The sequence below is a fragment of the Amblyomma mixtum genome, chromosome 3, assembly GCF_055824585.1.
Source record: "Amblyomma mixtum isolate Tamu chromosome 3, ASM5582458v1, whole genome shotgun sequence".
Classification (NCBI taxonomy): Eukaryota; Metazoa; Arthropoda; class Arachnida; order Ixodida; family Ixodidae; genus Amblyomma; species Amblyomma mixtum.
The window spans coordinates 434,896,475-434,913,783 of NC_143014.1; the positions used below are offsets into that span (position 1 = coordinate 434,896,475).

The 17,309-nt window shown below is 48.5% G+C and overlaps 1 protein-coding gene across 9 annotated transcripts in view; it reads right to left on the minus strand.

Annotated features, from left to right (window-relative positions):
- The window catches only part of Rbfox1 (RNA-binding Fox protein 1), a 150,555-nt gene that overhangs the window by 89,981 nt on the left and 43,265 nt on the right, over positions 1–17,309 (minus strand). For all 9 annotated transcript variants that reach the window (XM_089585112.1, XM_089585111.1, XM_089585107.1 and 6 more), the window contains exon 2: positions 9,323–9,454. In XM_089585112.1, coding sequence (XP_089441238.1) covers positions 9,323–9,451 — 129 coding nt within the window. In that variant the 5' untranslated portion in view covers positions 9,452–9,454. The remainder of the gene's footprint in view (positions 1–9,322; positions 9,455–17,309) is intronic.

The following is a 17,309-nucleotide window of genomic DNA, read 5'->3' on the forward strand; positions in this document are numbered from 1 at the left end:
AACAATGCCTTTCGAACTGCAAAACACCGCCGTGTTCATAGACACAGTATAGCGCGCGTTATTAGAGCCTTTGCGCACACATCACCGAAACCTATCCTCATCACGGCGATTCTGAGCTGCCTGTATTCACGAAGTGCTCAATCAAATAAAACAAAATTAAGCCACAAAACTGGGCACGCATACCAATCCCCCCACAAAGGAGTAAATTTAAGCAAGTTCCTCACAGTGTTCCGAAATTTTTTTCACGAAAAAAAAAATTAGCTGAAAAACTCTGGGAAACGCGTTCATAATCCATGAACTAAGAACGAAAACCACGCAAAGGACGATACACAGGGAAGAAGTAGACAGGACGAGCGCGGACTTGCGGACGTTCATAATTGAGCCCGTTTTCTTTTTATATATATTTCTATATATTTTGCAAATATATATAAATTGAACGAGGGAGTAAACTGAGAATAACTGCACGGCATCAGTCGATCAACATCCGCCCAGAGCCACATGTCCACCCACGCTGTAAGGGCGGACGCCAAATACACGCCGGCGAAACGAGTTTTGCGTCGAGCACTTCATCCCTTTGTGGGTTTTTTTTTGCCTTTTTTTTTTAAATCTAACCCAGTCCTTCGACGGCTGAGATTCAAGTCCAACTGTGCGCCTCTCGATCTGCGAAGCAAATACAGCCGCATCGCATTACGTGGGCAGTTCTGCCTATTACGATGGGGTGGCTCCTTTACACTGGACGCTGATAGAGCCGTCTCACGTTTCCTACATTTGCTGCTGCGGAATCTCGCTGCCGCAGGGTCACAGATGACTGAGGCTGGCACTGATACAGGTACGTGTCTTCATCAAAACCGCAAAAGCGGTAAATTCAGAGCTTCCCCAGGTTCATTTCTTCCTACGCATGAGGCTGGAAGTAAAATGCCGCAGCTCCATCGTCTATGGCTCGGCGTTGCCTTCACAAATCAGCATGCTTTCCGGATCGCGATGGCCGACAGCCCTTCTTGTGTAAACTAAGCCTGTGAAGAGACAATCAGTCATCTCCAGTGTGAGTGCCCTGTCCTTGTGAACGAAAGACATAAGCTGCGTTGTGCTCTGGACCGCCTTGATCCTCGTCCTTTCACAGAGGCCAGGATCCTCGGTCCGTGGCCACAACAGCCGACTGCCATCAAGGCTTACAAGACACTGCTTTGTTTTTGGCGAGATACTGCCTTGATTGACAGATTGTGACTGTGTTTCCCGTTCCTTCTCTCTTCCCTCTTTAATCCTCTCATTCCTTCCCCGGTGTTTCCAGCAGGAAACATTTCTGTTTAATATCCCTGCCTTCCCCCTCTCTCTGTATCTATCTATCCATAGCGCAGCGACACCGAACATGAGTTGTTAGAACGAGACGTTAGAGAGGAAAACTGCCGCCTGTTACTGGAACCTGTTCTTCCTTCCATGCTGAACATTAAAACCCGAAGCCAGAGCAGAAATTACGGGCGCGGCTAGAGCGCCCTCTAAGCCGTACGAGGACTTACCCTCATGCACGCATTTGTAGCGCGATAGTACGAAATTAACGTTAGCTATGAAACGAGCTATCCAGCGACCGTTGGTGATTATACTGTATTGCAAGGTAACTACAGTAGGCGCATATGGGTTCGTAAAAACAAAATAACCTACACTCGTCGCGGATCATGAAGTTGGTACGTTGTTACATCGGGTTTAACGTACAAAAGCGACACACGCGGACTATGGAGGGACGCCGTAGTGGAGGGAAGCCGTAGTGGAGGGCTCCGGATCAAATTTCGAGGACATGAGGTTGTTTGACGAACAGCGACATCACACAGCAGACCGATGATTCTTATTTTTTTTTTTTTTAGTTTGGCCCCATCGAAACGAGTCCGCCGCAGACGGGATTCGAACCGCCTCCTTGGGGTCAGCGGACAAACGCTAAAGACTCTGCAGCAACCGCGCTGGGTCCTGCGTAACTACTCTAATGCAAATGTGATCTTAGCCTGAGTCGCTTTGCGACGTTAAACTCCCATAAACCAAACCACAAGCTATTGTGATCCAAAGCACAGAACTCGATAACCAGACTCGTCACTATCACTTTATGGCGGTACGGTTCAGTTCGAATGAAAGCTTTAGAAGGACTCAGCCTTCTAGAACTATCAGCCAGCTACGAAGTAAAGGTTTAAATCAATGTCCTTCGATGTATTTTTTTTCTTATTTTCCTTGTTGTGAACCACATCGTTCCACGTCCCAAAGCTTCCTTAAGCCTGTCTAGCGCTTCGTAGTCCCCACTAGCGAAAGCAAGAACGACAGTAATCCTAACACACTCGAGAAATTCGCCGCAAATGTTCTCCTCCCCGTCCTTTCCATTAACCCTTTGCGGCGCGGTAACAGCCGACGTATACAAAAGTGGAACGAGTAATTCCTTGGGACAGCTAGAGCTACCAATATCCCCGCCCCGCAGACAAATTAAATAAAGAAAAGGACACTAAACACAAATTCTCGCAAGGTGCAGGAGAGAGCGACGCCTTCCCCTCTGAAAAGCACCGTTAATCCGGGACATGAGAGCGGGGAGGTCCTGGCGTTCGTAACGGCCCCAGTCTATGGCGGCTTACAAACGCCTGCGCACGCTCGAACGGCTACGGGCCCGCTGTAAAGTGGTGCTCAATTTCGCGCGCCTGCACACGCTGTATAAAACTTACACCGCACTGATAACGTCCTTACATTATGTTATCCCTTATTTATTTTCTTTTGAACGTGCCCCTTCGGGTACGTCTAAACTAAATCACCGTTACTTTCCTGCGGTTACGAGAACAGAGCATTTTCGTTTTTTTTTTTTATGTTCCCGACGAAATGAAAATGGCGAGCGGAGTTTCGATGAGCCAGCGATTTAGCTCCTAACAGCGTTAGGGGCCCTCCCCAAAAGGAAAAGCGCGTTTAAATGGCTTTCAGCTGCGGTACAAGGTCTCGAACTTAACGGCGACGAGATAAATCGCTCAAACTAGGGGCCTTAGTCGGCGCATTTTTTTTTCCCCCTAGGGGACTGGACAGCTGACTGGCCGATATTGCCTGAGCTAGCACTTCTTAGCCCTGGTATGCACGGCGTATCACCTGGGACTCAGAGTGTAGTAATATAAATAATTTTTATTCCTGCACACAAAACTACATGATTGCTTGCATAACTGCACGAGAATGGTCTTTCCCAAAATACGTATTAAATAAAGGTCAAAGTGTCAGCTGCCAGAGATGAAGGAAGCCTCGTGAAGGATAAATTCACGAAAAACCAACCCTAACGGTAAAAGAGTCTAAAATATGTTCTCCTAATGCTGCAGAAGAAGTTGATGACACAGTGTTTTTTAAAATTTTGATCAAGGTCAACTGCACGAGCCTGAGCATGTACGCACATCTGTACGTCCTTAGAGATTTTCAGAAATCATCAAAATTAGCTAAATTTAATTATGCTGTAATCAGCTTTTCTTTTATAGGTTTCTGACATGAAAGGAAAATTAGTGATGATATCCTCGAAGTTGATAACATTTATCCGACTATTTCAATGCCTAATAATTAAACGGCTAAAGGAACATGTCCACTCTAGAGTGATATGTTGCTGCGTAACATCAGAAAGAAAGTAGCAAAACTTCTCTGCGAGCAAGAGATTATTGTAAAAGGCATTCGTTAGAGAACGCCTTTTTCGATTCAATCCAATTCTGTGAGGGAATAATGCTTATTGCGGCCGGCGGCTGCCCTGTCGCCCACTGTGAAAAGCCTAAACTCCGCTTCGAAACTCGTCTATTCCTTGTGGCCGCATTGTCGAGGTTGAGAGAAGGTGGCGCCGCCTATGAGGCGGCGCCTCTGTTTCTTCAACTGTTGGTTTCTCCGCTACAATCATATTTCACGCAGCACTGAGCAGTTCCGATTGAGTAATGCAGGTGGCGCGGCAATCTGCTAGCCTCCGAATTTAGGACAATCAGAGCGAGACGTTTTAAGATGCTGGTTGCATGTGGAGCTTCGCAGCAACCATACTAAAGCAGAGCTGTGGGTGATCGTGAAAAGATAATACCGTATACCGCGTTGTGGAAGGCGCGGGGGGTTGTGATCAGCCAACCTGGTGTCTCGGAGGCGTTACGAACGGCACACAAGCACGAAATGGCGGGCTCTCTTTTTCTTTCAGACCGCCTTTAGATGGAGGCATAGCGCATGAACGTTATTGTAATTACATTTCGAGGTACGCCGGCAAAAAAAAAAAAAGAAAGAAAGAAGAAGCTACGGCTTTGTGACGTTCAACCTACAGCCAATCAGTACGGCCTGCATCGAAGCACACAGTGTTTGCTTTGCACGTCAAAATCCATCGATGAATACAACACAGCTCACATCGCTAATGAGGATATGAATTTAGAAAGCTGTCCCTTCCCCCCTCACAACGCTTCGTAATTAGCCACCGCCGCCCTAGATCCTGAACCTCTGGCTGATATGACTTTTTTCTTATTTATAAATGAGTATATACACAGAAATTTTGGCCGCATCTTTTCTTCTTCGTAACGATGCATTACTATGCATGCATCGCCACGTGGTATATGCCAACGACCTCTAAATGATTTATAATTCAATTTCTGCACTCAGTCACGCTGTTTCGGATTTAACCGCCGAACAGTGTCTGTGACGTCAAAGGTCAGTATACGTCATGTGAGGCAAGCATAAACTGCTGTACGATAGCTGGTTAGTTATTTCAGTTTCCTACAACGCTAAACCCAGCCTGTCTTAAGAAGAGGAATGATAAATGATGAAGAATCAGTGCTGTTTCGGATTCAACCACCGAACAGTGTCTGTGACGTCACGTGAGGCAAGAAGAAACAGCTGCACAATAGCTGGCTCGTCATTTCAGTTTCCTACAACGCTAAACCCAGCCTGCCTCAAGAAGTCCCATGATAAAGGATTAAGAAGCAGTCATTATACTGCAACTGCTCCATGCCTCACGTGACCTATAATGACATCCGACGACACAACAATCCTTCAGCTCTTGAAACCGAAACCGAGAGAACACGATAGAAGAAATTCAATCACAAGTTATTCACCAGTCGTCGGCAAAAACGACGTGGTTCTCCATGCAAATTGCCTCCGAGCCTTGCACATCATTACAATGAAGAAAACATGAAACCCAAATTTGGTGTCCTCACTCCTTAAAGATAACATTACTTGCGAAATCAGTGGATCTCTGGCCGTTAATTCATAGCATGGAACCGTGAGTGGAGAGGATGATGCAATAATGTAAAGTTTTCATTTCTTTATACCACACGGCAGAAAACATCGACGCTTTACGAAATCTCGGCGGACGGTCAACAGAAATACAATGTTTCAGAAAGAAGCACGACCTCCGCAGAAACAGAAAGCTTCGGCCGCGCATAAGCAAACGAGATACCGGGCGACGTATGTTCCACTACTGTGGCGCCTACAAAAAAAAATATAGTTCGGCGGACGTCAAAGATGTAGAATGCGCCCACAATGCGCCCACGCGAACACATAGCCTTCGCCGCAGTACATTCGTCCCCGGAGCAGGTCTTCGGTCGCGACGCGTGTCAGCTAAGGTCAACATCAAGACAGCGCAGCCAGCGTCAGACAGTGAGTGTGTATACTTCTCTACCACAGACAGCCAGGTAAACATGTCAGGTGCGACGTGCAGATGCTCGGGACGGGAGAGAGAGAGGGGGGGGGGGGGGCAGAGGGAATTGGGGGAGGGTAGAGACAGCACAAGGGGGGAGGCCCTAAGTTAGACATCGGCCGGGATTCAAGATCAACATCCGCGATCTTAAGAGCCGTCCACATGCGGACAGCGCGGTGTCCGTTGCCGCTGAGAGCTGCAGTAAGCGAACCCAGGAGACGCCTGAGAGCCACGGCAGCTCACAGTTCACTACGCTTTAAGAGAAAGCATCAATTCACAAGGCAGTTGTCCCTACACGAAACATCGGATGGCCGTGAATTCAGAGAATGTCGTTTTTAAAATCGCTACTGCTCCTAGACCGTTGACGTTCAACAAAGAAACGCCAGTTCATTTAATTTTCTTCTTCAGCTCAAGGTGAATAACAGAGTCGTCTAAAAACACAGACCATCGCCACAACAAAATCGAACTTTTGCTTCTTTTATGAAGAAAAGAGATCTAATAGTTCTTCTCGAGCGCCAAAGGACGGCTACGTGCAAGGGTGTAATGCTACGTTTACGATGATACTTCGGATATGGAAGCACCATCAAAGAATCTCCACAGGCTTGAAAGTCCATCAGGGACCTGATCGACCCACTTCAATGAAGTAAACGCATATTAAAGGACAGCCTCGATATAACAAATTGACCGACTAACTTCACCTGACCAATGCTCGGTCGCATTACCGTACCTAACGTTATCCCGCAAATTCCGAAGCTCATTTTCTGATACAATCAAAAGAGCACCGCTTCTAAGGACGTCTTCGGGGGGAATCGGAAGTAGGGTAGGAAGAAGGGAGGTAGGGGTGATGGTGGTGAACACATAAGAAGAAAAAAAAAAGTAAGAGTAAGTGACCAGTAAGAAGAAAAGCTACCATTCCCGCGCTCCGATGCACTCACACACACGCACACAAACCAACAGCGCACGCAGCATGCGTTCCAAGCAGCCAACCAGAGGCCCGTGACCACCTCTCATGACGTCACCCAAGTGAGCGTGACCGGTGCACAGCAAGGCGCAGTCCCAAACTCAGATCTAAGTCCCGCGCAGGCGCCACTGAGGGGGTAACAAGGCGAGGGGGGTGGAAGGGGGGAGGTTAAAAACGAAACGCCATCCAGTGAGCAGCCGAGGCAGACAAAACTGCGTCACGAGTGACGTCATCGCGAGCTAGGGAAATGCGTGTGTGTGCGGAGGCCTCTCAGCGCCCGCGTTTCTGAGCGCATACCGCGCGCAGCAGCAGCAGTGATTGTTTTCTCCCCCCGTAACACTCTAAACACGAATACACCTATATGGGAGTAAAATGGGAGTAATTACTACCCTCTTGCGCACACACTTGTTATAGAACGGTGTGCGCCAGAGGACACCTTTACTCCCCTCTCACTCCTTTGCGTTTAGAGTGCATGAGCGGTGTGACACATGGCAGAAACTACGTCAGAGCCAGGCATGCAGAACCACGCATGCGCATGAGACAATGTGGCCAGAAAGAACCAATCGCATGGCCAACCACTAAGGGGAGAGGAGGTGAAAAAAAAGTAAAACAAGAGAGAAGCAGACGAATCTGGAAGCAGTGACGAGGACTCTTTCCTGAAAACACTCTGTTTCCTATACAACTGGGAAGACGGCCGCTTTCGTGTTCGCAATCATCGTGTGCGCGAAACCGACGCTGGGGTCGATTTCGGAAACGTAAAAACACCGAAGAGAATTGGCACAATACTAATTACGCAACTGTACAGTTTAAAGAAGAATAAGAGTAAATGGGAGTAAGCTGTCCTCCAGCGGACACTATTTTATAAAGGGGAGTGCGCTAGAGGAGAGTTTACTCCCTTTTTATCCTTTTATGTTTACAGTGCAGGTAACGAAGCTTCAGCGGGACACCTTGCCACTTAAAAGCAAGGCTTCGGCCGTTTTACAGTGCACAGTAAACACCAGCGATACTGAACAATGTGTGCTGCACGAAAGCGGCCCTCTCCTAGACCTCGTTAACCCTGGAAAAAGCGTAGTACACCAGTCCCGAAAGTGCTCAGGCAGCGGAAGAGCCGGTATAGTTTCTGGCAACTTTAAAAGGGAGGCGGGAAAGAATTAAATGCGTAACACAAGCTTGCGATTACGGCAAACGAAACGAGAGGTGTCCGAGTCCAAAGTTTCGAATTGCCGTGTGGGAAGCCGATATGAATGCGTGGTGAATATCGCGATCGACCCGCAACGTACCACACGAGGCTGCGAAACACTGAGGGAAAGCTGCAACGCGGTCACATTCTCTCGTATAGTTAGTTGTTCGATGCGAACGATCCTGCTGTCACGTTGTATACATCATATATCCCTCTTTCGTTAATTTAAAGTTGTGGGATAAGACATCGCCTAATTCCGCATACCTTGCCTCATTGAGATTTTGTTCTACAACGAAACGCCGATTAAATTTTTTTTTTAAAGTGCGAAAGCACTACTTCCCTAGCAAGCCTGAAAAAAGCCGATGTGTCTCTGAAGCATTGACCTTTGACCTTCGAATCTTGACCTTTGACCCTTGATCTCTGATATAAAACGACTTAGACCCGGTGTGGCTAAGGCAAGGTCGAATGGCGCAAAAATTTGAAAGAAACTGTCTTGGAGGACAATACAAGGCGACGAGACAATTCAAGACAATTCGATGTGAAGACAATTCGAAGGATAAGATAGGGCAGTGTTTAGGCGACAGTCAAGTTAGTTCGAAACCAAGTGCTTTTGCACGTCATACTGGGTTTAACGGCGTTGAAACTCCGTCAATCTTTTATGTACAAACAATTTCGCCACAGCAAGCTCGCCTTTGTTTCTCAACCTGATTTGTTTTTCTTTCGGACAGAAACAGTTATCAGTTTCTTTACCATATACGCAGCCAATGTCTTCCGTAGCCTGAGCACTGTCGGCACGAGCAAAGAATGAATGAACACGGAAACACACTCTGCAGTTCTCTAAACACGGTCTTGTCCGGATCGCACCCTTTGCACTTCGGTCGTAAAACTGATACGAAAGCTCGAAAATGAGATCAAAGCTGTCGAAACATACCAGGTTTGCAAGCAGACTTACTATGTCTACACAGCAAAGCTTCACGCTTCGACAGAAAAAAACACATTACCGCGTCGGTGACGTAATACTTGCACTGGAATGGCACACGCTTCATTCGTGGGTAATGTGAGGTGCCAAGCAGCACAGGTAATCGGCCCAAATTGCAAATGAATGTTTCCGCTCTGGTTCTTTGTAGTACCAGCTTTTGCCAATACGGTTCCAATATTGGGCCGCAGACAGCGCAGACAAGCCGCAGACAAGCCGCAGACAGCGGTCAAGCCTCGCCTTTTCTTCTAAGTGCAGTGCTGAGCCTCAGACACGCTCAAGATACCCAAGAAGTTTTCTTTCCAAAGTCTGTTCCCAGTAGCGCACTCAGAAGGGTAAACATTAATTACTTGAACTCAGTGCAACCAGAAGTTACCTACAAAAAGGGTTGCGTAGTCTCCCACAACGTGTTTTTTTTTTATTACACTCAGGTTTGCGTCACCGCGAAATGCTCCCGCTGGCGATCCGGCAAGGCGCGTAGAGATCGGCAGAGTTTGTATGGGCGAGCACAGAGAGACAGAGAGAAAGCGAAGAGTGACAACAGGTCGTCTGCTCCCTCACCGTCTGCTGCTCGACGCCGTTGGTGGTGACGATGGGTAGGGCGAAGGATCCGTCCTTGCCGTCGGCCCGCTCGCCGCCGTTCTGGGTCACGTATTGGGGGTAGCTGGACGCCATCTGCGTCTGCACCATGTGCTGCGGGTGAAGAAGAAGAAGAAGAGGGGAAAAGAAGTCGTCAACACTCGCTCTCCGCTGACGCTGCTACAAGTGGCGTCACGCGTTCCAACAAAGTGCATGAGACAACTCTGCTCAGGAGCAATACTACCTGTTAGAAGAAATTCGATCTGTACATTTTACACCCAATAAGAAAATGGCTGGGATTCAACGTGGCTTGAACCTAGTTATACGAGAGAAAGCTCTGTTAAGCATGGCCTCCACTGTCTCAAGTCAAGGTCACGGGTGAAGATCAGGCCGCCGCGGTGACTAAGTGGTTATAGCGCTCGGCTGCTGACCCGAAAGACGGGGATTCGATTCCGGCCGCGGCGGTCGAATTTTGATGGAGGCGAATATCTAGAGGTCCGTGTACTCTGCGATGTGAGTGCACGTTAAAGAACCGCGGGTGGTCGAAATTTCCGGAGCCCTTCACTACGGCGTTCCTCGTAGCCTGAGTCGCTTTATGATGTTAAACTCTCATAAACCAAACCAAACCAAACCAAAAGAGAAGGGCAGGTATCCAACGGTCATAATCATATGATCATGCGGTCATACCACCATAGCTTGGGCCATACCATGTCAGTGCACGTTAAAGAACCGCGGGTGGTCGAAATTTCCGGAGCCCTTCACTACGGCGTTCCTCGTAGCCTGAGTCGCTTTATGATGTTAAACTCTCATAAACCAAACCAAACCAAAAGAGAAGGGCAGGTATCCAACGGTCATAATCATATGATCATGCGGTCATACCACCATAGCTTGGGCCATACCATGTCAGTGCACGTTAAAGAACCGCGGGTGGTCGAAATTTCCGGAGACCTTCACTACGGCGTCCCTAACAGCCTGAGTCGCTTTGGGACGATAAACCTCCATAAACCATAAACCAAACAAAAGGTGAAGGTCACGTACCCAATGGACGTAGTCATATGATCATGTGGTCACACTACCTAAGCTTCGGCCATACCACCACACAGCTACGTTCGGTTTGACCTTGTGAGAGACTGAAGGTCATAGTCGATGTGGTGCCCACAGTCTCAAATCATGTCAGGAGTCAAGCTGAAGTGCCAAGATCAATGTCAGGTACCCGATGGTCGTAGTTCTATGATCACGTGGTGATACTACCATAGCTGGGGCCATGACCTTGTGCGGCATTGAAGGTCACTGTCTCATCTTCATCGAAATCGGGGGTTGTACCCGCAGGAGTTGAGCTCTTGCTCTCAAAAAAATTAGAAGTGTATTATCATGCTGCACGTCTATTTCGTGCTTCACCTGCGGCTGTCCTTGTGTGTCGACGACTCGATTCAGGTCTGGTTCGCTTTGTACGCAGTACAATGAGACAAACACAAGTCAGCGCGAGATAGAGAAAGAAGACAGTGCTCGATATGGACGCTTTCCCCTAACACTTCCCCGGACTCACTGCCGCACAACGCAGCATGTGTTCTCAGAACAACGGTGCGCCTGCAGCGTTACTGCCGAAAAGTCCACGTTTAATGCTGAGGATCGATGTTCCGCAGTAACCATCCACTCGGCCACCTGCGACTCCGGGCCGGGAATCACGGAGGCCACATTGGCGGGCTTCTTTCGACACTCGTCTGACGACGCCATCAATTCTTCCGCGTCTTCCAGCAAAACACACACAATGAAAGAGACCACGAGCCAAACAGCAGTGGCCCAGGAGCACCAAATTCAATTTAACCGCCTTTCCGTCATATAATGCGAGCTTCAATCCCTCCCTTCGTCTTTTCCCAAAAGAGGAAAAGTAACGAAGCAGGGAGGAGGTCGGTTTAAAACAAAACTCGTAAGAAGATATAAGACGTAGAGAAAAACAAAGGAGGATGAAGTAAAAAGAAGGCGTTAAAAAGAAATTACCTGAATGAGGAACAGCGAAAGACATGACCGGAAGATGAGGGAAAGAGAAGACCAGCAGACGAATAAAACAGAAGCAGACGACAGCAGACGAAGCAAAGGAAAGCAGACGATAGCGCAGGAAACACTGCGGACTAACGGAATAAACGAAAGCAAGAAACCGTGACGTTGGTAGCCTTCCCCCCCCCCCCCCCCCCCCCCCCCCCCCCCCCCCCCCCTTTTCCTAGCCTTCCTGTTTTCTCATAAGGGAAGAAAGGAGATGGAGCAGGAGATGAAACGGCACTGCCCTCGAGCGGCGCCGGCTGATATTCGGTGCGTTTGTTTTTTTCCCCCCGTGGGTGTCATCTTCCTCTCTCCTTATTTCCGAAGCTTAAATAGCTGAGCCAGTTTCTTTCGGTTTTCTTTTCGTCCTTGCTTTTTGACGCCTGCGGGCGTAGACGCGAAAGAAGTGGACGAAAACAGGGAACTGCTCCTGGGGACGAAAAAATCGAATAAATAAATAAAGGAAACGTTCGCCGGCTCTTCGCTATCCCGGTGGTGTCTTTTTTCGATGTTTTCTCAACTTCGCTGCCCTGCTTCTAATGTTACCGCGCGGAGACGCCTGCAGATTGCTTTTTGCAAAGAGAAGACGTCCCCCCCCCCTTCCTTCGGTCCTTTTTTTCCTTACACGCATGGCGAACAATTCCCCATCTCCGCTGCGGTGCTGCACTTCATGCGGGTTCATGCTTTGCATTCGGGTTGAGTTACCTGCATGAAGTTGACGCGGAGTGCGGGTCTCTTGTTTGTACGCAGTCGATCGATCAATTTACACTGTGCGGGGAATCTAAAGAAAAACACCTTGGTTCCCCAAGCATTAGGGAACAAACGAGAAAGAAAAAAAAAACGCTGGCATTTTGCAGTAAGCAGTTCGCGGCGTTTAAAAACTGACAGGGGGGGGGGGGGGGGTGTTTGGAAGGAGGCTGGACAGAGCCAAAGCAGTTTTCACGATACCCCTACTCGGGAAAACCTAATAAAATGCTAAACAGATACACGGGAGTTGCCGCTGAGTTTCAATCTCCGTCCCGACTTGCGCCACAGCGCACTACGTTACGGCTTTTTACGGCTTCCCGGGTTTTCTCGACGTTTGCTTATTCTCAGCGCTTGCTTTTCAAGCCCCAGCAAACTTTTCGAGACAAACAAGGCGGTAGACAAAGGAGGGGAAACAAAAAACGCGAGAAAAGACCCGCGCAACCGTAGTTTCAGACTACGTAAGTTTGGCGCTGCACAGTGGCGCGAGAGAACGCGGTATACGCTCCGCAGACCTCAGCGAGACCATGTACGCTCCTCCAGTTTCTTCAGTAATATCGCGACAGGTCGTTCAGCGTCTCACGGAGGACCGCCGCTGCGAATCGGACGAGGGTACACGCATGCCCACAGAGCGGGTACCACCAGTTGCAGTGGCGTCGTCTGCTTGCTCGGCCGAGCAGACGGCGCAACTCCAACTGGCGATAAGAATCTGCGCATGCGCGAACTCTCGTCCGATTCGTCGCTGCGATCTTTCGTGAGACGCTGAACGACCGTCTGAAGAACGTCGCCGTGACACTACTAAAAAAGTGAAGAGCCGCACGCAGTCATGATAGGCATAAATTGTGTACCACGCAATAAAATAAAGAAAAGTTAAATTAAAACTGCAGATGAACAGTTCGCGCATGCGCAGATTCTTATTGCCAGTTGGAGTTGCGTCGTCTGTTCGCTCGGCCGAGCAGACGGCGCAACTCCAACTGGCAATAAGAATCTGCGCATGCGCGAACTCTCGCCCCTTTCATCGCTGCTATCCTTCGTGAGACGCTGAACGATCGTCTGGTCAATGTTGCCGTGACATTCCTAAAAACGTTAAGAGCTGCACGCAGTCATGATAGTCCTAATCTGTGCGGTATGCCATAAAATAAAGAAAAGTTAAATTGCACCTGTCGATGAAGAATCGTTCCCCACGCTTTCTAGGTATATCTAAGGGTTGGCACCCTAGGTAACAAAAAAAAAAAGAAAGAAAACCTTGCAACTCCAGTGCTCTTTAATTCATCCCGCATAGAAATACACGCGGAGAGGTGGATTTTCACGCTCTTCAGAGCATGCATACGTCACTGAAATTTCAGCGACCTCGATGTAGGCCAAGCCCTCCAGCATGTTTGTTCATTCTGTCAATCTCTACGGAATAAAGGTGCCGTAACCCGGAATTTCAGCGCTCGCAGGATTTCCTTTGATCCGCGGCGCTCCGGTACATGTTGTGGCGCCTTTGTCCCACGCTATAAGAGTCAGGAGATCGCAGTGGAAAAGGGCATTTTCCTTTTTTACTTTCATAGAGACGATAAAAGAAATAGACGAGACCAGACGTGCTATCGACTAGCTCGAACCAGCTCATCGCAACAAAGAGATAAATTTCGTCACGTTAAGAGGGAAAAAAAATTAGTATGATTTGGAAACCAGGCTCGAGCGGTCACACACGGTAGCTTCTGAAGCCCGGTCCTTGAAACCCAGCACGTTTAGATTCTTTCACTTTTTTATGTGTTTTTTTTTCAAAGAAAGATAGGAGGGTGACAAGGATGTCCTGTAACCGTATCTTCCATAATCAAGCGGTGGATGCATAAGACGTACGCATATACGTCCGCACACATACACACACAAAAAGAGAAAATATATCCGCACAGGCAAACTCGAGCTGCATCACTCGAAGAGTTTCCGGGCAGCGCTACAAGTCTGAAAGCTTGTTACGGAAGCTCCAAACACACGCACGCACACTCGGGAAGTAATAGCCTCAGAGCCTAGAACCAGAGGAAAGGGAAAGTCGGAAGCCCAAAAAAAATGCCAGTCGAAAGAGAAAAAAAAAAAGCGTAAAGAAACGAAGGAACGTCGCATCAAAGACGAATTCCGAGCAAGTTTCTTAAAAATGTCTCCTTCCCAGTTTTTGATTCCTTTGACTTTGTACACTTGCACTAAATTGCGTTCAACGTTTTCCTGTTCTCACAGGGCGGCGCTGCCGCAGCGCCGTCCATCACAGCAGACGTGCTCTTTCTTTCTTTCTTTCTTTCTTTCTTTCTTTCTTTCTTTCTTTCTTTCTTTCTTTCTGTCTCACTCACTCTCTCTCTATCTATCTCTTTCCACCTCTCACTCTCTTTATTTCTTTCTGTCTCCCTCTCTCTCTAACTCTTTCTCTATTTCTTTGTTTCTGCCTCACTCACTTTCTCTCTCTTTCTTGGTTCCGTGAGAGAGCAGAAACACGCGACATTCCCACAGAAGGAATCAGCTCACGTCGTGTTCATCGTCCCTCGGGTTATGAACGTAAATAAATATATGTACAAAAAAATGAAAAGCCAATAATGATACCGCTGATAGCGCGAGGGGAAAAAAGAGAGCGCACGACCAGCCTGAACTTTCACTTCCGAAAACCAAAACAGCGAGGTCAGCGAGTGCTGAACGAAAGAGGAGGAAAAAAAAAAGGAAACAAGGAAACGTGAGCCAGAACTTTCACTCACTCGAAAACCAGATCAGTGCGGAAAGAAGGATTACACGGGGGAAAAGAACTTCCGAGACGTCGACGAGTGCTGGCTCCGCGGTGTTGAGAGGGAGAACCACCACCAGTGGAAAAAAGACTGGAATTACGGGGACTGTACAAAATCAGAGGCAAGAACGACGGGGAGATAGTACGATGGCGGATAAAAAAGAAAGAAAGAAAGAGATAAGCGCCCCTGATAAACCGAGGGAAGAAACAATGATTCAGTTAAGGCGGCGGAGCAATAACATTATACGCCACATTAGGTGCCGCACCCTGCGGCGCGTGAGGCTGATGACTCGGAACCGAGGCAGGCTTTTAGTCTTGCTTCTTACGTGGCCCTCGAAAAAACTTGGCACTCAGCTTTCGAGACGCGCGAGCTAAGGGGACGGAGAACCGGCGAAGAGCCACTCGACTCCGGGGCTCGGACGAAACCCGAGCTGCGGAGTTCGGTAACGACCCTGCCGGCAAGGCGCAGCCGTATTTGTCGGAAAACGAATGACCCCCCCCCCCCCCTCTTCTCCCTATTCAACTCCTGGGTGGGAGGACCGCTGTTCTATCTCGTCAACATCGCGAAAGAGCGGGACACCAAACTTTTTTGATGGGTGTTCTTTCGCTTAAATGAAGCGTGAGACATTCGCAAACATGAATCTCCCCATTAAATTCGCCAACGCCCGCTGTAAATACCTTGTGGGTGTATTCTTGGATTTCAGTTTCGTTTTCAGATCCCGAACAAGTGGGGTGTTATATCTGTTTCATCGTTTTCGCTGTCCAGCTAGTGAAGAAGAACGCCATGTCTCAACACGGGGTTCAGATCGCGCGAGACACTCAATAAGTGCGATACAATCACTGGATGACAACACGCGAGCGAATAGATATTATATCGCACTATTTGTACGCCTCACTTGACCTCAACCCCGCAAGAGGCTTCACAGCTGAACTACAATGCCAGAGCCGCAGCGGTGGCTCAGTGGTTATGGTGCTCTTTTGCTGACCCTGAAAGACGCGGGTTCGGATCCCGGCCGCGGCGGTCGAATTTAGATGGAAGCGAAATTCTAGAGGCCCGCGTACTGTGCGATGACAGAGCAAGTTAAGGAACCCCCAGGCGGTCTAAACCATCCGGAGTCCTCCACTACGGCGTCCCACGTAGCCTGAGTCACTTTGGGACGTCAAGCCCCATAAAACGAACAATGACACAGTGCAACAGAGGGTACGAGATTCTTAGCAAATGGGACGCTGCTGGAAAATGCTCTGGATGAAATGTTTCCAGCGTTAAAACCTAGAAAACAACGTAATATGAAAGTCAAACTATTCCTTTACACCTGCAGTTGGACTAGTCAGTGGCAAGTAAACCTGATGAAAAAAAAATAAATAAAAACGACAGCCCGCAGAACGAGGGCAAGGAAGAGACGACACACACACGTCAGCGTTCTCTGTGTTTTCCATCATGTCTTCTGTTTCTCGGCCATGTAATGTGCCACGCTCGGAATAGCAGGCTGCACGTTAAATCTACTCGTACAAGTACACAAGTAAATCCGTAAAGCCGAGGGAAAAAAAATAAAAAACCCCGCAAACCGGCACTTCGCTTCCTACGCAGAGGAGGGCAATTTCTACACAAGGCCCATTGAGCACATATGCACCGTCGTCGCGAGGGAGAATGCCCCCGAACGTCGCATTACGAACCATTTATCTTCGGGTCTCGGAGCGAGCGACGCGAGCGGTATATGTGTTTCACGAGGTCCATATATATATATAAATATATGGACCTCGTGAAATACGTTCCGTAACAAATGACTGGCAAACAAGCTGCGAGAGGGAATCTCGACGAAGACATGAAGAGAAAAGGCCTTACTCGGCAGAGCGACGGAGTCGATATCGGAGCGGGTCCTTGTTTTATGTTCCGTCTGCACCACAGCTCCGCTCACAAGTTGGGAGTGGGTTATCTAGAACGCACTCGGAAAAAGACGGGCGCAACAGAAGCAATGCAGCTCAATTTTCGATGGCGAGGTCGCCCCCCCCCCCCCCCCCCCCCCCCCCATTTCCGTTCTACCCTTCTTCCGGACTGCAAAAGGTAACTATCTACATATACGCGCGCTCCAAACACAAACAGTCACCAAAAGCTTCCCAGGTCGATCACAGACGATAGAGAATCAAAGGACAAAGGAAGGGCAAATATTTGCCTCTATCCACATCAAAGGCGGCGAACAAATGCGATCGTCGCTTCAAACAAGAGTATCGAGAGCTCCGAATTCCCTGGAGAGATGAAGACAAGGAAAACAAACAGAAGCCGTAACCACTTCGCCCGGCGGACGAGGAGGGCACGACGGGTTCGCAAATCGAAGATTTATTTCAAAGAGGTACATCGAGCAGGGCGGCTAATTTATAAAGCGAAGGCAGAACCGAAACCCGGGCGCGGCACAGAGCGCATGACAGTTGAACGGCAACACA